The sequence below is a fragment of the Nannospalax galili genome, unplaced genomic scaffold, assembly GCF_000622305.1.
Source record: "Nannospalax galili isolate Female #2095 unplaced genomic scaffold, S.galili_v1.0 scaffold591, whole genome shotgun sequence".
Taxonomy (NCBI): Eukaryota; Metazoa; Chordata; class Mammalia; order Rodentia; family Spalacidae; genus Nannospalax; species Nannospalax galili.
The window spans coordinates 3,258,014-3,276,406 of record NW_008330926.1 but is presented as its reverse complement, the minus strand read 5'-3'; the positions used below and the strand labels follow the sequence as shown (position 1 = coordinate 3,276,406).

The 18,393-nt window shown below is 51.2% G+C and overlaps 2 protein-coding genes across 6 annotated transcripts in view; one reads left to right on the top strand and one right to left on the bottom strand.

Annotated features, from left to right (window-relative positions):
• Positions 1-1,236: 1,236 nt before the first annotated feature.
• On the top strand, positions 1,237-12,678 carry Hcn3 (hyperpolarization activated cyclic nucleotide gated potassium channel 3). 3 transcript variants are annotated; one of them, XM_029556959.1, is made up of 9 exons: positions 1,237-1,742; positions 1,966-2,001; positions 5,533-5,962; positions 7,383-7,544; positions 7,935-8,153; positions 8,497-8,643; positions 8,998-9,238; positions 10,166-10,330; positions 10,739-12,678. In XM_029556959.1, the coding sequence occupies exons 1-9, from the start codon at positions 1,465-1,467 to the stop codon at positions 11,437-11,439; spliced, it is 2,379 nt and encodes a 792-aa protein (XP_029412819.1). In that variant the 5' UTR covers positions 1,237-1,464; the 3' UTR covers positions 11,440-12,678. The 3 variants fall into 3 exon arrangements, with proteins under 3 accessions (XP_029412819.1, XP_029412828.1, XP_008852368.1); XM_029556968.1 differs by having other exon boundaries at positions 10,166-10,446; positions 10,739-11,058; XM_008854146.2 differs by lacking the exon at positions 1,966-2,001.
• An 825-nt stretch (positions 12,679-13,503) lies between these two features.
• Positions 13,504-18,393, bottom strand: part of Pklr (pyruvate kinase L/R) — an 11,467-nt gene continuing 6,577 nt past the window's right edge. For 2 of the 3 annotated variants that reach the window (XM_008854140.3, XM_029556954.1), the window contains exons 3-11: positions 17,833-17,924; positions 17,614-17,745; positions 17,342-17,528; positions 16,713-16,983; positions 16,444-16,594; positions 16,035-16,187; positions 15,781-15,947; positions 14,329-14,510; positions 13,504-13,835 (exon numbers count right to left, since the gene is read on the bottom strand). In XM_008854140.3, the coding sequence (XP_008852362.1) occupies positions 13,729-13,835; positions 14,329-14,510; positions 15,781-15,947; positions 16,035-16,187; positions 16,444-16,594; positions 16,713-16,983; positions 17,342-17,528; positions 17,614-17,745; positions 17,833-17,924 (1,442 nt within the window). In that variant the 3' untranslated portion in view covers positions 13,504-13,728. The remainder of the gene's footprint in view (positions 13,836-14,328; positions 14,511-15,780; positions 15,948-16,034; positions 16,188-16,443; positions 16,595-16,712; positions 16,984-17,341; positions 17,529-17,613; positions 17,746-17,832; positions 17,925-18,393) is intronic. The other variant, XM_029556956.1, reaches the window with a different exon arrangement.

The following is an 18,393-nucleotide window of genomic DNA, read 5'->3' as shown; positions in this document are numbered from 1 at the left end:
TTTGAACCAGTTGTTGGAAAGTAAATTGGAAGAAAATAACAGGCAGGGAAAATAACAGGCATTTTATCAACTGCTGTTCTGGCTTTCAAGACAAGGACTGTTAGATGAGAAATTATTGAAACTCAATCCAAATTTTCAGTGCTTAGTATGTCATGCTAAAGATCTTAAATCTATTCCTAAAATGGGAAACTTTGAAGGACTTTAAGCAAGTGATTCAGTTACGTGTGGATTTTATAAAGTTCACTGGATGACTGTAAAAAAATAAACTGGGCTGGGAGAACTTGAAGACTCCCTAGCTTCTGAAGTCAGACATGGTGGCACAACTTGCAGTTCAAGTGCTTGAAAGGTAGGAGAATCAGGAGTTCCAGACCAACCTGAGCTATAAGCATGTGTCCAAATGAAACCTAAAAAGGCTTCTGAAATAATTTAGATGGAAAATGCTGAGCAGTAAGAAATGGAGACCAAAAAGTTGAGCTATTTAGGGACTTACAGCATTTAATGTCATGTAGCACTGTAGTTCTGTAGTTCTGTTCTTGAAGCCTATGAGTCATTGACTTAATGGCTAAGACTTTTGTATTCATTTAAACATTTATTTATTTTTATTTTATGTGTGTGAGTGTTTTGCCTGCGTGTATGTAAGTGCACTCGTGTGTGCAATGCTGGTGGATCCAGAAGAGGGGCTCGGGTCCCCTTGTACTGGGGCTACAGACAGTTGTCAGTCCTCATGTGGGTGCTGGGAACCGAACCCAGGTCCTTTGTAAGAGCAGCCAGTGCTGTGAACCGCTGAGCTATCTCTCGAGCCCCTGTATTAATTTTTTTTTTTCAATCCTCAGCATGCTGAGGGGCATTTGGTAAGACTGGGTTAATGAATTAGGGGAAAACATGCTAGGAAAAGCAGCTAAGGGGAATCTCGGAAATTGGAATATGCCCAGGAGAATGAAAGCACGTACGTGTCTTGAAAGACCATGCCCGAGGATGGGGAAGACGAATTTCACACTTACATCCCTCATTTCTTCCACTAGCCCCAATCCCCCGCCCTCTGGAGTTCCACCGGCAGCACCACCCTTAGCGAGTTTTCCCGCCTCTAGAAGCTCAGCTCCTGGGCTGTGGGGTGGACGGAAGGCCAGCGGCCCCTTGAACCACGCCCTCTCCTGGGCTGGGGCAGTGCCGCCTCCTCTCTGATCCTCGGAGGGGAGGGTCTGCACTTGCTAGGCCACGCCCACTCGGAGGCCCAGGACGCCGCGGGGTCCGAGTCAGCCCCGCCCGGGGACTCCGCAGGGCCCTCGCCAGGGGGCGCCGGCCGCGCGTCTGGGGCCCCGCACACACCCCCTCCGCCCAGGGCGCGCGCGGTTCAGAGCTAAAACGCCTCCGCTAGCAGTCGGCGGAGCTGGGCCGCCTCCGGCTCCAGAGGGGTCAGCGCCCGCCATGGCCGCGAACCAGACTGGGAGGCCCAGCGATTGAGCCATGCAGGCGGAGCAGCGGTCAGCGGCGGGGGCTGGCGAAGGGGCGACCCTGGGGCTGCCGGCTGCGCCTCCCGCTGCGTCTGCTCCAGCGAGCGCGGCCTCCGGCGGAGCCTCGGAGGCTGCGCCCGAACCGAAGAGGAGGCAGCTCGGGAAGCTGCTGCAGCCCACGGTGAACAAGTTCTCTCTTCGGGTCTTCGGCAGCCACAAAGCGGTGGAAATAGAGCAAGAGCGGGTGAAGTCGGCGGGGGCCTGGATCATCCACCCCTACAGCGACTTCCGGTATTGGGGGCTCCGCAGGGAGGGCGAGGGGCGCCGATCCCACCCGTGCGCAGAGACCCGGGTGTCAGGCCGGCCCAGGGGTCCGCGGGCGGAGGAGGAAAGTCACCTCCCCCAGTCCAGCCTGGGGATTCCAAGCAGGTTTCCCCGGCCCTTTTCAGGCTGGGCGACAGAAGGGACAAGCAGACATCAGGGACTCTCCAGAGACTTGGTTTTCCCGTTGCAGGAACCCCGTGACCCATGGACCACAGAGACTATCCAAGTTTGGAAACCTTGCCTCTTCTTGATGGGAATCTGGGAAATTATATGCTAAAGCTGGGGGACCTGAGGGAGAAGCCGAGCTCTGCTATTTACCATCCTATTTACCCACCCCCAGCCCTTGCCCAGTTCAGCAGAACAGATAAGGACACTGAACTACTGGGAAAGATGGGGACACGGGAGGGGACCAAGGAAGGGGGCCAGTTTACAGCGTTGATTGCTGTCCCTGGTGCTGAAGGCCGGGTGCCGCGGGGCGGTGCGGGTAGTCAGAAAATTGAGGTAGAAAAGCAGGGGCTCGACCACTGCCCAGGTGACTCCCATAGAGAAGGGATAGAGAGCGGGGGTGGAGCCATTTCATAGTTCCAGGCAGGCTGTACGTCTACATCAAGGTCGCTAGAGGAGAAGAGCAGCCCTGTCCTTGGGAAAATGAAGGACAGCGTTTGGATGGGGTGGAGATGTATGCAAAGAGGATGAGGTGTGTGAATCTAGAGCCTGGAAACCCAGACAGTATCTTGCATTCTCAGATATCCACTCCTGAATGTTCCTCTTGTTCATTGTTCCTTCCACATCTTTATTATTTCATTCCCACCTTTTCTAGTCTCCAACAGCTCTCCCTTGCCTCCCCCAGTTCACCTTCAGACGTATCCCCAGAAGCCATATCCCTCTCATGGTTGTACTGCTTCTCCATTCTCTCTACTGCATCACCCGCCCCGGCTTGTGACCGCATGTGAGTCAGGCTGTGAAGATGCTGTGATGTTTAGGCAAACCTTTCCCTCCCCTCTTCCAATGCCTCACAGTGCAAGATTTCTCCTCAGCAGCAGTGGAGAGAGAGGAAGAGGGGCCAGGGGTTTGGTGTTAAGTGAAAGCACCATGTCTGAGGGGCTTCTTGGAGCCTGGACCTGGGAACCACCAAACTCCTTTCAGAGGCTGAAAGGATTGATTTTTGCAGTCAGAGTCAGAAGGGGCTGTTTTGGATTTATGCTAGGATTTGATGTGTCCTAGAACTAAAACCACCAGAATTAAAATCACGTGATGCAGTGATTTTTCTCTGAATGAAGGCTTCCCCTGGCTCTCTCCTGACCTCATGTCTCCATAGCTTCATCTAAAGCAGTGTAGGTTGTCCTTGCCTAAGCTCAGCCAGTGTCTCAGCAGGCACAGGGAGCCTAGAGAAGGGAAGGACTGGAGCTCTGGCCTTGCTACCACTCCAGCCTCACTACCTTGGAATCTCCCATGGAGTCCTCTGTGAGGATATCCTGTGGAGTCCTATGCACTGTCATTGGAGGTGCTGAGGTGCTGGGGCGGGGGATATCCCTGAAAGCCCAGTTTGGATGGGGGGCAATCCCTGTTTCCCCACAGAGAAACAGGAGTCTTGGTCCAGCAGTGCTGGAGAAGAGAAATTGAGTGAGGAAAGCTGAGAAGGGTGGGAGGTCCCAGACTAGAAATGAACAGGGAACTAGAGATGGAAGAAGCAGCACCCTTTTCAGAAATCTGGGCACAATGGGTGGGTGTGAGTCATAACACCAGCTAGTACTTGTACACTGGAGCATCCATTGTCTCAGTGGAAAATTTTCTAACAACTCAGTGAGATCAGCAGAGGGTACTCGGCTTTAAAAACTTTAAAAATATGGGGCTGGAAAGATGGCTAAGAGGTTAAAAGCACTGGCTGCTTTTACAGAGGACCCAGGTTTGATTCCCAGCACCCACATGGCAACAAACAACTGTCTGTGACTCCAGTTCCAGGAGATCTGACCCCTTCTTCTGATCTCCTCGGGCATTGCACGACATGCATGCATTTACACACATGCAGGCAATGCACTCATACACATAAAAATAACGGGGGGATAAATAAATATAATAAATAAAGCTGGGCTTGGTAGCGCACACCTTTAATCCCAGCACTTGAGAGGCAGAGGCAGGTGGATCTCTGTGAGTTCAAGGCCGGCCTGGTCTACATAGTGAGTTTCAGGATAGCTGGGGCTACAGGGAGCCCTGTCTCAAAAAGACCAAGAAAAAAATAAAATATTGTTTAAAAAGTTTAAGGGGCTAGAGAGATGGCTGAGCAGTTAAGAACACTGACTACTTCTGCAGAGGACCCGGTTTAATTCCCAGCACCCACATGGCAGCTAACAACCATCTGTAGCTCTGGTTCCAGGGGACTCAACACCCTCTTTTGACTTTGTGAACATTGTACGACATGGGTGCACTTTCATATGTATGAGTTTTCAGGCAATAACTCATACACATAAAATAAAAATAATAAATAAAATATTTAAAATAAAACTTTAAAAATAGTATCAGAGGAATAGTGTGGGGGTATATGGATGTATTTGTGTGTGTGTGCAGCAGTGCATACAGGTGTGTATCTGTATAGAGGTAGACACTGAGTGTTACCCTCAATTGTCCTCTTTTTTTTTTGAGTTCTAGGGCTCACCTGTCCCAACCCCTTCAGAGTTGGGGTTACTGCTGCACCTGCCTTTTCTTTTTTTTGAAACAGGGTCTCCTTGTAGCCCCAGCTGGCCTTGAGCTCACAGAGATCCACCTACCTCTGCCTACCAAGTGCTTAGACTACAGGTATGTGCCACCATGCCCGGCTGCACCTGCCTTTTTATGTGCATACTGGGGATCAAACTCAGGTCCTCATGCTTGCACAGCAGACATTTTGCTGACTGAACCATCTCCTCAACCCTGGCAATCTTTTTGTTTTGTTTAGGAGTGCTGGGGATTGAAGCTAAGGCCTCATGCATGCCTTTATCCTCAGAACCATCTTGGTGGCCCCTTTTTCATTTTGAGACAGGGCCTCACTAAATTGTTAGGCTGGCCTTGAGTTCACTCTAGTCCAAACAGACTTTGAACTCACTATGTAGACCAAGCTGGCCTTGAACTCACAGAGATCCGGCTGCCTTTGCTCCCAAGCGCTGGGATTAAAGGCATTCTCTCTCTCTCTCTCTCTCTCTCTCTCTCTCTCTCTCTCTCCACATGCATTCATCCATGCTTGCTTATGTGGGTTCCAAGCCAGCCTGCTCTGCTGCTCTACATAGTGAGTTCTAGGCCAGTTGGGGCTACAGAGAGATCCTGTCTCAAAAAGACAAAAAAAAATTTCAAATATTTATTTGTTTTGTTTTTTGAGATAGGGTCTCCCAAATTAAATCCTGCTATAAATATTCTGGAGTCCAAATTCCCTCCAAGTGTATATATACATCTGAGAAAAAAGTTGCAGGGAATGCAATTTTTTTTTTTTTGAGACAGGGTCTCTCTATAGCCCCAGCTATCTTGGAACTTGCTTTGTAGATCAGGCCAGCCTTGAATTCACAGAGATCTGCTTTCCTCTGCCTCCCAAATGCTGGGATTAAAGGTGTGTAGCACCACAAATGCAAATGTTTAATGGTGGTTCTAATTTTCACTCTCAATGGCTATAAGTGACCACTCTGCTATTTTGTATTCTTGCCTATTCTTGGCTGTATCAAGCTGTCTTCTGTCAATCTGGCAGCTGATGACATATGACATGGTCTTGCTCCCCATTCCACGCCCACCTTAGGTTTTACTGGGACCTGATCATGCTGCTGCTGATGGTGGGGAACCTCATAGTACTGCCTGTGGGCATCACCTTCTTCAAGGAGGAGAACTCCCCACCCTGGATCGTCTTCAATGTCCTCTCTGACACTTTCTTTCTGCTGGATCTGGTGCTCAATTTCCGAACTGGCATTGTGGTGGAGGAGGGTGCTGAGATCCTGCTGGCACCGAGGGCCATCCGCATACGTTACCTACGTACCTGGTTCTTGGTAGACCTCATCTCCTCCATCCCCGTGGATTACATCTTCCTAGTGGTGGAGTTGGAGCCACGGCTAGATGCTGAGGTCTACAAAACTGCACGGGCCCTACGCATCGTTCGCTTCACCAAGATCCTTAGCCTGCTGCGACTGCTCCGCCTCTCCCGCCTCATCCGCTACATACACCAGTGGGAGGAGGTGGGGTGGGGAGGTGGGCAGGGGGGTTAGCAGACTCCTTGAAAAGGTGCTATGGTGGAGGGTCCTGCTGACTTTGAGGGGTGAGGCAGATGGGTGATGTTTCCATGGGTGACTTCTTTGCAAAGTTGGTAGAGGGGAAGCAAGAACAGAGGAGCTTAGAGAATGAGACCTGGGGTGGAGGTGGTGGTGCAGGAGAGTGGAGCATAGCGGTTGGACAAACATTTGAGGGTATTTGATCTCTGAGTAGTTTGGGGTATGGAAAGGGGACTGGGATTGCTGTTTCAAAAGGAAGAAGAATTTAGAGGCTCAGTGTAGGCTCTGCAATCTCATTGCCTCTTGTAGAAAATTACAGTGTTAAATATACCGACTTTGTCTATATATTTATGTATAATATGTTGTAGGGGTTAAAGAAGTTAATTCATGCGAAGCACTTACAAAGGTATCTACACATAGCTCTGTAGTTCCCAGTAATTAGCTGGTCTTGTTTTGCCTTGGTTTTGGCTTCATTTGTTTGTTTTGGCTTTGTTTTTTTAAAAAATATTTTATTTATTATTTTTATTTTATGTGTATGCATGTATTGCCTACATGTAGGTAAGTGCACCTGTGTCTTGCAATGCCCAAGGAGGACAGAAGAGGCTGCTGGATCCCCTGGAACTGGAGTTATCGACAGTAGTTAGCTGCTGTTTGGGTGCTGGGATTTGAACCTGTCTTCTGCAAGAACGGCCAGTGTTCTTAACTGTTGAGCATCTCTTCAGCCCGCAGTTTTATAACTTTAAAATGTAAAAGGAATTAATTTTTTTTGAGACAGGGTCTCACTGTAGCCCCCGCTGGCTTGGAATGCACTATGTAGACCAGGCTGGCCTTGAACTCACAGAGATCCACCTGCCTCTGCCTCCAGAGTGCTGGGATCAAAGGCTCTTCTCCCCAGCTTCCCCTGCAATCTCCCTGCCTTACTGGGATTGAACTTGTGGCCTCACATATGCTAGACAAGTGCTTTGCCACTGAGTCATAGCCTCAGCGCTTTCTTTACTATTTTATTTATTTATTTATTTATTTTTATTTTTTATTTTTTTGAAACAGCGTCTTCCTATAGCCCCAAATGACCTGGAACTCACTAGATAGACCAGGCTGACCTTGATCTCACAGAGATCCACCTGCCTCTGCCTCTCTTATTTTTATTTTGAGGTAGGGTTTCACTAAGTTGCCTAGGCTGGCCTTGAACTTTTGATCCTCCTGTCTCAAATTCCCAGGTAGCTGGGATTACAGACCTTTGCCACCAGACTAATAGCTACATTTAAAAAAAAAATTCAGGGAGGCTAGGGCAAGGGAGAAGTTCAAGAAGGGTTTACAAGGCTGGGAGTGGAGGAGGACCAGCAGGGAGGGGTTCTTGTCCACAGCAGCCCCTCCTCGGACTCCTCAGATCTTTCACATGACCTATGACCTGGCCAGCGCTGTGGTTCGCATCTTCAACCTCATTGGGATGATGTTGCTGCTCTGTCACTGGGATGGCTGTCTGCAGTTCCTGGTCCCTATGCTGCAGGACTTCCCTCCCGACTGCTGGGTCTCCATGAACCGCATGGTGGTGAGAAGTCCCTACAGCTCTGCCATTCCTGGGTCTTTTAAGGGCTCTTCTGCCTGAGCAACAGGGATGGCCACAGGGAGCAAGAGGTGGGAGATGATCCAGAAAGAAAGTGGAAGTGGCCTGGAGGGAGGAGTAGGAAAGACCTAGAGGAAGTACTTGTCTATTGGAAGGAGCAGACAAAGAAGGAAACCTAGGCAGAAGCTGAGGTCCCTAAGCACAAAAGAAGCCCTGTTTGCTTCAGGGACTCCACACACCAAACAAGTAACTGCTGAGAGGAAGGTCTGAAATAGAAGGGTAGGCAGAAGAAAGAACAAGAAAGAAAAGGGGGACGGTGGAGAGTGAGGCTCTAAGGGACCCATGCCCAGCTCTGCAATGTACTTTGCCCCCTAGAACCACTCGTGGGGCCGCCAGTATTCCCATGCCCTGTTCAAGGCCATGAGTCATATGCTGTGCATTGGCTATGGGCAGCAGGCACCCGTAGGCATGCCAGACGTCTGGCTCACTATGCTCAGCATGATCGTGGGTGCCACATGTTATGCCATGTTCATCGGTCATGCCACTGCCCTCATCCAGTCTCTGGACTCTTCAAGACGACAGTACCAGGAGAAGGTCAGCAGGGACAAGAGAGGGAAGGGGTGGGGCATGGAGAAGTGCTGGAGATTGGGTCTGATGGACCTCTGTTCCTTCCTCCTGTGTGAAACATTTCTGTGTTTGGCTCTATGTGTCTGTCCTTGGACTCCTCCTCTGCCCATATTTGGGTTTCCTCGTGACTTCTATGTGTCTGTCCTCCTTGTATCCATTATCCATGTCTTCTGTGGCCCTGTGTATACATGTCTGGCTCCATGTTTCACACCTCTGCGTCCAACCTGTGTCTGTGAACTTCTACACACCCCCATTGTTCTGGCCCATATTTCTGTGTCCTCTTCCAACTGGCAACGGGTTCGTTCTCCAGTACAAGCAGGTGGAGCAGTACATGTCCTTCCACAAACTGCCAGCTGACACACGGCAGCGTATCCATGAATACTACGAGCACCGCTACCAGGGCAAGATGTTTGATGAGGAGAGCATCCTGGGAGAACTGAGCGAGCCACTTCGGGAGGTGGGCCCTGGCTGGATCTTGAGGGGGCTCTTCAAGGATCTGGGCTTCTGGAGGTGCTGCCTGTGTTAAGAGGGGTTGGTTATCAGGTGCTCCTATATGGAATAAGGCCTATAGACAGCCTCAAGTATTTGGGGGATGCGGCTTTCTATGGCAGGTCTATATGAAGAGGGACTGTAGAGATGGTGGGAAGGCTTTAAAGGTAGGTGCTCAGGGAGGTCCCTATGCCCACTGTAGCATCCCCATCCTTTGACAGATCTTGACAGCATCGATGGGGTTTCTGGAGACAGATGAACTTGGTGGGGGCACTTCTAGACAGGAGGGACAGCCTGTCTGATAAGCCCCTCCTATGCCCAGGAGATCATTAACTTTACCTGCCGGGGCCTGGTGGCCCACATGCCACTCTTTGCCCATGCTGACCCCAGCTTCGTCACCGCAGTACTCACCAAGCTACGTTTTGAGGTCTTTCAACCAGGGGACCTGGTGGTGCGTGAGGGCTCTGTCGGCAGGAAGATGTACTTCATCCAGCACGGGCTGCTCAGTGTGCTGGCACGTGGCGCTCGGGACACCCGCCTCACTGACGGATCCTACTTTGGGGGTCAGCAGACCTCAGGGAAGGTGGGGGGTCATGAGCATTGGATGGGGGGTAATTCTAACCCCTCCCCAGACCTTCTTAGTCTCGAGAAGCTCTGTGTTTTTTTCCCAAAGTTTCTTAGGAGATTGTAGTCAGGTTGCAAACTACAGTGCCAGTGGCTCTTTAAGATTATTAACTGTTGGCACAATACTTTAGTCCCAGCACTCAGGAGGCAGAGGTAGGCAGACCTTTGTCTACCAGAGATCCAGATCAGGGCCAGCCTGGTTTACATAATGAGTTCAGGCTAGTTTGGGCTATTGGGAGACCCAGTCTCAACAAAATAAAACAAACAAAACACAAACAAAAAGAATTATCAACTGATGAAATGCAACGGTTCTATAAATTTGAGGGAAAGATGGGAATGAAGCAGAGCTGTCCCGGGTGCTGCCCTAGTGGCATGATCCCAGAGCCTGGCCTGTGGCTATTGGAGAGAGTTCTGCCAGTTCTTGCCCAAAATTACTTGAAGCTCATACAACTTGCCAGCCTCCAAGTCACCCACCACCTTCAAACCTCCCCATCCATTGCACTTTGTCTTGAGTTTAGCAGTGCTTTTCTCCTCCAAGGTCATCACTCATGGCAGAAGTATAGGGTACATAAGTCACCCCTGGGGACAGAGCAGTAGAGCTGGGATTAGAGTGGAGTAACGGAGTCTGGGGCTGGCAGATCTGTTTGCCAACTTTAATTTGGAAAGAATGGAAAAGACAGCAGTCATCTAGACATTGTACAGGTTTGGAGACAGACTGCTTAGAGCAACTAGATACCCTGCATAGCATAATCGTTAGCTTCTCCCAAGTCTAGGGAGGAATCTGAGAGTGCTGTGTCAGCTGCTACAGGCCTAGTAAAAGGGAGCTCTGGAGACAGGGGTTCTAAGCCTCTTCCCAACTGCTGCAGAGATCTGCCTGCTGACTCGGGGCCGACGAACAGCCAGTGTAAGAGCTGACACCTACTGCCGCCTCTACTCACTCAGCGTGGACCACTTCAATGCAGTGCTTGAAGAATTCCCCATGATGCGCAGGGCCTTTGAGACTGTGGCCATGGACAGGCTGCGCCGCATTGGTGAGCCTTATCCATCCTGTCTGCCCTGCGTCCTGGCTGTTCCGCATCCCATCTCCATAGCAAAGAACCTTGGCCCTAGTCCTCTGGTGTTACATCCCAACCCACCTATTCTGCTAGTAAGCCTTTTAACACTGTTGCTAATTCTTCTTACCCCTCAGCAAGCCATAGCACCCCAAGCCCTCGTGGGCTGAGTCCTCCTGAGTACCAGACATTAAAATCTCACCATTTCTGACTCATACCCTCTTCCTCCCACTCCATTCTCCAGTTTCTTTCCCCAGGTGCCCTCTCCATAGTTCTGACTCCCATCCCCTATCCTCAACTCCATCCAGTTTCCCTCACACTGATTATCCAGCCTTCATCTTGGATTCGTTCCCTTTCCTAACTCCTTGGTTCTGGGACAACTTCTAGGCAAAAAGAATTCCATACTGCAGCGGAAGCGCTCAGAGCCAAGTCCAGGCAGCAGCGGCGGCACCATGGAGCAGCATTTGGTACAACACGACAGGGACATGGCTCGGGGCATTCGGGGCCTGGCCCCTGGCACAGGTGCTCGGCTCAGTGGAAAGCCAGTACTGTGGGAACCGCTAGTGCACGCGCCTCTGCAGGCAGCTGCTGTGACCTCCAACGTGGCCATTGCCCTGACTCACCAGCGAGGCCCTCTGCCCCTCTCCCCTGACTCTCCAGCCACCCTCCTTGCTCATTCTGCTAGACGATCGGCAGGCTCCCTAGCCTCCCCACTGGTGCCTGTCCGAACTGGTCCTCTGCTGGCCCGGGGACCCTGGGCATCCACTTCCCGCCTGCCTGCCCCACCTGCTCGAACCCTCCACGCCAGCCTATCCCGGGCAGGACGTTCCCAAGTGTCCCTGCTGGGCCCTCCCCCGGGAGGAGGTGGTCGGAGGCTAGGACCCCGTGGCCGCCCACTCTCAGCCTCTCAACCCTCTTTGCCTCAGAGAGCAACGGGTGATGGCTCTCCTGGTCGCAAGGGCTCGGGAAGTGAGCGCCTGCCTCCATCAGGGCTCTTGGCCAAGCCTCCAGGGACAGCACAACCCCCCAGGCCATCAGTGCCTGAGCCAGCCACCCCCCAAGGTCCCCAGATCTCTGCTAACATGTGAAATCCTACCTAGGTTATACTAGCCTTAGCCCTTGGTGTGCATTAGTGTGTGCCTGAGGGCAAAAGCCCCTTGGGGAAGGCTGGGGGCCACCTAAAATACTGCCCCTTACTACCATGAAGCTGTTCTCTGTGTCCTTAGCTCAAGCAGCAGTTGCCTGCTAACCCTAATCCATCTACTCATTCATCATAGGTGCCCAGTGCCTAACATGTTCAAAGCACTGTGCCAGGTACTGTATGTCTCCACTGCCAAGTAGAAGTGACTCAAAGCCCTCTAACAAGGGTATCCCTTGCCTTGGTCCTGACAGGTGCAGGTCTGGGCCCATGACCCACCTTTGCTAAGCACAAATCCTTGCCACCACCATCACTGCCAGGTAACTAGGTAGCTGTTTACTTGTCAGTGACCCTGCAGGTTTTGCCCAGTATGTTTTCCTGTCCCCTTACTATAGCTGGGCCCCTATTACTGCCAACATATGTCTTGGGTCCTGAGTGTGGGTATTTACCTTGTTACCACCACCTGCAGGGCCTCCTTGTCTATACCAAGTGAGAACACACATCTGCCCACTGTAGTGTCTGTGTGGTAGCTCTGTCTTTGTTAACTGGAAGTTGCCTCTTCACTGTACCCTCTGCTCCAGTGGTGTTGCCCTTAAAGCTAAGAGATACTTGACTCCTCTTTATTTACTATGCCAGCTACTCCTCTCAGGTGGCTTGCAAGTAACTGAATCCTCATATGACCTTTTGTCTTTCCCTCTTTGTCTTATTTATTCAGTCATTTATTAATTTTTTCATTTGCTAACTTGGCTTACTCATTTTGTTTACACATTCCTTTATCTGTCTATCCCACCTTCTTGTAGGGGGGGCGGTTAGAAGAACAAGGAGAGATCATCTCTGTGGTCTTTGTATAAGGCCATCAGCAGCAATATTCACTCTCTCCCTGTCCAGGTAGTGGCAAGAGGGGCTGACAGAGAGGAGGACCACACTTGCTTTGTTTCCTTTTCTCATCTGGGTTTGCTATTGGTATAGGAGTAAGGAGTATTCAAGCCTAGGGAAGGGCAGGCCAGCCAGCCCCTCTGCTTCCTCAGGGACAAGAGTAATCCCCTAGCTACCCGCTCCTACACTGTAGCATCGAAGTATGGGGCCAGGACCATGAATCTCCTTTTCTTCCAGGTGGGGAATTCTGGGATTCTTGGTGTGTGGGAGTTGTTTTTATAATTGCTCCTAAACAGTTGGGTTTAAAAAGAAAACAGAGACATTCATGTTTGCTTCTGGTTTCTGTGTGGGAATAAAGTGGATCTGAAGAAATTTCTGCATACAGAAGGGGCATCTGACCCAGCAGGGCAGGTGGTGGGCATGAGACTGGCCAGATTAGTGGTCTCTAAGCACAATTCCAAGGGGGTAAAGTCAGTAACAAGAAAAGGCTGCTGAAGTCAGGGGTGGTGATTCAAGCCTGTAATCCCTACCCTTGGGAGACTCGGGTAGGAGGATCTCCATGAGTCTGAGGCCAGTCTGAGCTACATACTGAGACATCATCTAAAAAAAAAAAATCGTTGGGCGTGCTGGCACACGCCTTTAGTCCCAGTACTTGGCAGGCAGAGCAGGTGGATCTCTGTGAGTTCAAGGCCAGCCTGGTCTACAGGGAAACCCTGTCTCAATGACAACAACAAAAAAATCAACCTAGATTAGTTCTCTTCAACATCCATCTGCTAGCTTCCTCCAAAGTATAGCACTTTGATGTCACTGTCAGAGTCACTGTGAAGAATGACTATGAACCTGACTTAAGGCCATCTGGAAATTATCATAAGTGTCACATCACAGAAAGTCAGATGTATGAAGCATTTCAAAATAATGGTTCTAACCAGGTGTGGTGGGGCATACCTTTAATCCTAGCACTCAGGAGGCAGAGGCAGGAAGGTGAGATCAAGACCAGCTGAGGCTACAGGAAGACCCTGTCTCAAATACTACTAATAATAATAATAATGGTTCTGTGGAGACTGGACAAGATTTCCCTATTTTCCCTCCCCAACTCCAGTGCTAGGGAGTCTGGAGGAATGGAATTAATTAGCCAGGCTGGGATTAAAGACTTAGCTTATTTTAGGATCCAACTGATCAGACTGGAGACAGGAATATACAGTTGATGCTGCTGGGTAACTGGTACATAATTGGACAGAGACCTTTGCAAAGCAGAGAGGGTGAGGGACATCTGGAATGGGGCTAGATGGCAGATGTAGGACCACGGTAGGGGTGTGGATTGGAAGGGATGGGGTGCAGCTAGGTCAGAAGGGGGAGGGGCCTCTTAAGATATGCTCAGCACCCGCATGATGTTGGTATAGCCAGAACCAGGTCGCCAGCCTGTCACCACAATTACCAAATCCCCAACATGAAGGAAGCCACGGAGTTTTCCTAGGGGAGAAAAAGGTAACAGTCATTGAGGAACCTACATCAGCCATCACCATCTACCACCTCAAAGCTACTCTGTAAGGGAGAAGGAGCCTGAACTGATGGCATGGAAGGAATGTGTCCATAGCAGGGTGTGGAGAAGGATGGGAGGTATTGTTGCTAAGCATCAATCTGTGCACTTGGGTGGCTGCACTGATGGGAGAACTCTAAATTAAATTTTAGTTCCAGTTCTCTGGCTTGCTCCTCCGACCCCTGTGTCCTAGTGGGCTGTAGCACAGACAGCAGTGGTGACTTCTTAGGGATGCCCCTGCCCTCCCTTCCTCTCCCTCAGTTTAACCTCCCCTGCTTAGAGTCCAAGATAGTTCTCTATCTTAGTGATTCCTAGGGAAAATCTGGGACCACTGAAGCCAGGCAAGGAGGAGCCTGGTGGGGGTCAAAGCCAGGTTGGGGGTCTCAATAAAAGAAACCCAGGAGGGACAAGGCTTCTGAGGCTCACCACTTTCAATGCCAAACTGTACCCTGCGATCCACATCATCTGCCCAGATGGCCTCTGGAGGTTCATGGTAGAGCAAAGGGAAGACGCCTCGGCACAGATGGACCTGTCGGGCAGCCTGGGCAGAGCGGGTCACAGCAATGACTGCTGCCCGAGGTCGGTATCGAGACAGAAGCTGAGCTGAGCTGGAGGAGGGAGAGGTGGTTAGCTCAGAGTGTCAAAAGTGTGCAGAGTCAGGAAACAGAGTTTGAGTTCTAGTTCCAGGCTTCAACAAACCTCACATCCCTGGATAAGTTATACTTCTCTAGGCTTTGGTTTTCTCACTTGTAAAATGAGTTCCTGCCTTGGGGCTGGAGAGATGGCTCAGCGGTTAAGAGCTCTTGCAGAGGACCTGGGTTCAGTTCCCAGCACCCATATGGCAGCTAACAACTGTCTGTAACTACAGTTCCAGGGGATCTGATGCCCTCTTCTGGCCTCTGAAGGTACTGCATGCACATGGTGCACTTACATATAGGCAAAATACTCATACACATAAAAAAAAAGTTTAAAAGAGTACCTTCCCTTCTTGCTCTGCTATACAAGGAAGACAGGATCTAATAAGCACATACCAAATGAGATAATAAAGAGAAATAGCTTTAAGAATTGTAAAACCTGGGCATGGGGTGGGGGTGGAGAGGTGGCTCAGGTCACAGTTAAGAGTACTACTGGCTGCTCTTGCAGAGGATCCCGGTTCAGTTCCCAGCACCCACAACAATCCTTAACTACAGTTTCAAGGGATATCCAATGTCCTCTTCTTGCCTCCACAGGGGCATTGCATGCATGTGGTGCACATACATACATGCAGGCCTAACAATCATATACATAGAAATAAATTTGTAAAGCCAGCCATAGTGACACATGCCTATAATCCCAGCTTTTGGGAGGTAGAGTCTGAAGGATAAATTCAAGGTTAGCCTCAGCTATCTAGTAAGTTTTATGCCAGCCTGGACTACTCATGACCTTATCTCAACAACAACAACAACAAAAAACCCCCAACTAAACCAAAAAAGTAAACTCTCTGGAAAGTGTGTGTTTATATCACACTCATTCCCCATATGGCACTTAATGTCTCTTACTTATCCTCACAATACTGTGGGGAACAAATGGCAAACTCACATAGACCCTAAAAGAGAGGCCAGCAGGACCTAGGTGAGTCACGCACTCAGGGTCTCACTGCTCAGTTTGAGAGCAAATTCTGGAACTCGGCTTAATGGGTTCTGCAACACCAGCATTATAAGGCGGTTTTACCCCAACACCCTGAAGCTTAGGGATTATCCACTACCTGGAACTCACAGCCACAAGTCCTGGAGCACCCAAAATCTGCCTCTAGCTTTCTTAGCTTGCCCTGAAGCAATGCTCTTCATCACTGACCATCCTGCTTATCCCTGACCAAAGTTCTTCTCCCAGTGTCCTCACCGGCCAGTGGTGGTTAGCACAATGATGGCAGCAGCACAGCACTTGAAGGCAGCCTCCACAGCTCCAATGGCAGTGACCTCAGTGGGGTCCCGGCTCAGTGGCGCTACCCGGCGCAGTTCCTCAAACAGCTGGCGGTGGTACACTGCGGCTTCTGCTTCCCGTGCAATCTGCAGGCACCAAGAGGTCAGGGTGGGTAGAGGCAATTGGGTCCACAGGGGTGTGAGTCCAGTTGCTTTTGGTTTCTGAGCTCCTACCGCATGCTGCATTTTTACAGCCTCCACAGGGAAGCAGCCTTTGGCAGTCTCCCCCGACAGCATGATGCAGTCAGCCCCATCAAGCACAGCATTGGCCACATCGCTTGTTTCTGCCCGGGTTGGCCGGGCCTTTGTGATCATACTCTCCAGCATCTGGGGGCCAACACTGTGGATGTCAGAGCTGTAGTCACTTTGATTGGGGGCCCTGTCTGTGATGCTTCTCTGATACCCACATTCTTGGCATCCCCAAACCAGAATCATACCCTGGAAGATGTTTCCTCATTGAAAATAAGGTCTCTACCTAACTTCACTGTTTGAGAATCAGACAGCAAAGTGTGCTGTGACCTAAGGTGTGAGCACTCCCTCAGTGTCTGTCCTTAAACCCCAGCCCCAACGTTTCACTCCAGACCTGTGTGGCGCAGACAACAGGCTTGCCTGCCAGGTTGCAGCGCCCAATCATCATCTTCTGAGCCAGGAAAACCTTCTCAGATGGGATCTCGATGCCCAGGTCACCCCGTGCCACCATGATGCCATCGCTCACTTCTAGGATTTCATCAAACCTGGGTGGTTGGAGGGATCTAGGCTAGGGTAGAGCCAGGAGATGCCAGCAGGAAGTGACAGGCAGAAGGGCAACGGGGACTGTTTAGAGGGCTGATGGGAACCAAGGCCAAGCCTCACCTCTTCACACCTTCATGGTTCTCGATTTTGCTGATAATTTTGATGCTCTGTCCTTCCGGCCCCAGGGCAGCCCGGACTGCAGCCACATCACTGGCTTTCCGCACAAAGGAGGCAAAGACGATGTCCACACCATGCTCCACTCCGAAGCGCAGGTCCAAGACATCTTGCTCAGACAGCCCAGGCAGGTCCACCTCAGCGCCTGGCAAGTTCACTCCCTTCCTGCTGCCCAGGACACCTCCATTCTCCACTTCTGTCACCAGCCCCTCTGGGCCTGCCGGCATGGAGAGAGCCAGTTTCGGTCACGGCTGATGCCACGAGAGTGTAGTCACGGCAACTTCAGGCTTGGACCCTCAAGAAATCAGGAACTTCTGCTACACACACACCCAGCCCTCCCGCCGCACCCCTCCCGCCCCTCGTGGCCTCCCGCTCATCCAGAGGAATTTCTCTACAAAAACCGGTAACCGGCAAGCCCAGCTCTGACCCATGGTGATTCTGATGCTGGGGGCCTCTGGGACAGGCAAGGAAGCACGAGTGGCCAGAGGAAGGTGAGAGTAGTCTAAGGGCCAAGCCAAAGGGAAGAGCATGTGCCTAGTGTTGGCGCGCGGTCAGAGCAGGAGGCGCATCCGCACCGATTTTCCGGACCACCAGGGAGATGAGCCCGTCGTCAATGTAGATGTGGCCCCCGACTGCAACGACCCGGATGATATTGGAGTAGTCCACCCACACGGTGTGCGCGTCCCCCCGGGTCCGGAACTCCGGGTCCACAGTCACCAGCACCTGGGAGCCCTTCACAATCTCCACTTCGGACTCGGGGCCCTGGGGCAGAGCCAGAGAAGCGTGAGTTTCAGGGCTTCCTGGCACTCCCGGCCCCAGTCAGCGCGCGCCCAGCCTGGCTTCTCACCCCCTGTAGGATCCCAGTGCGTATCTCTGGTCCCTTGGTGTCCAGAGCTATGGCCACAGGCCGGTAGCTTAGTGGCGAAGTTGCAAAGCTCTCAGCTGCCTCCCGGATGTTGGCGATAGACTGTGCGTGGTACTAGGGTGAGAGAAGAATAGAGATATCAGCGGGAAGTGGGCAGAACCTGGGGCATTCTCCAGCCCGCCCTCCGCCACCTCTCCACACCTCATGGGAACCATGAGAGAAGTTGAGTCGTGCAATATTCATCCCGGCCTTGATCATCTCCCTGAGGCGTTCCACCGAGCGTGATGCCGGCCCTGGAACCAGAGATCTTACTCAGAAGGTTTTTCTCCAAGTTTAAGAGGCACCCAAACCCATCTGCACCACACCCCAAAAGTCCTTCATTTTCTGAAGTTCTCCTGCTCACAGGCCACAAACTCCCTTTCCCTCTGCAACCAACAACCCCGCCCCCCACTTGGGAAGGCAGCACTGTGGGAATCTTTAAGGAGGATGATCTCAACCAGGCCTGAGGCACCTTTGTTGGCAAGTGACTTGACATAAGTACTGCACTGTGGGGGTTACTCCAGGATATGAGGGGTCAGAGCAGGGGTGGGTACCAAGCGAGAGCGTTGAAGGTAAGTAGAAGATTTTAAAGCTGAGTGGTGGGCCTGGTGAGATGGCTCAGCGGTTAAGAGCACTTGCTGCTGGACCTGGGTTCAGTCCAGCACCCATATGGCAGCTAACAACTGTCTGTAACTCCAGTTCCAGGGGATCCAAAGCCTTCTT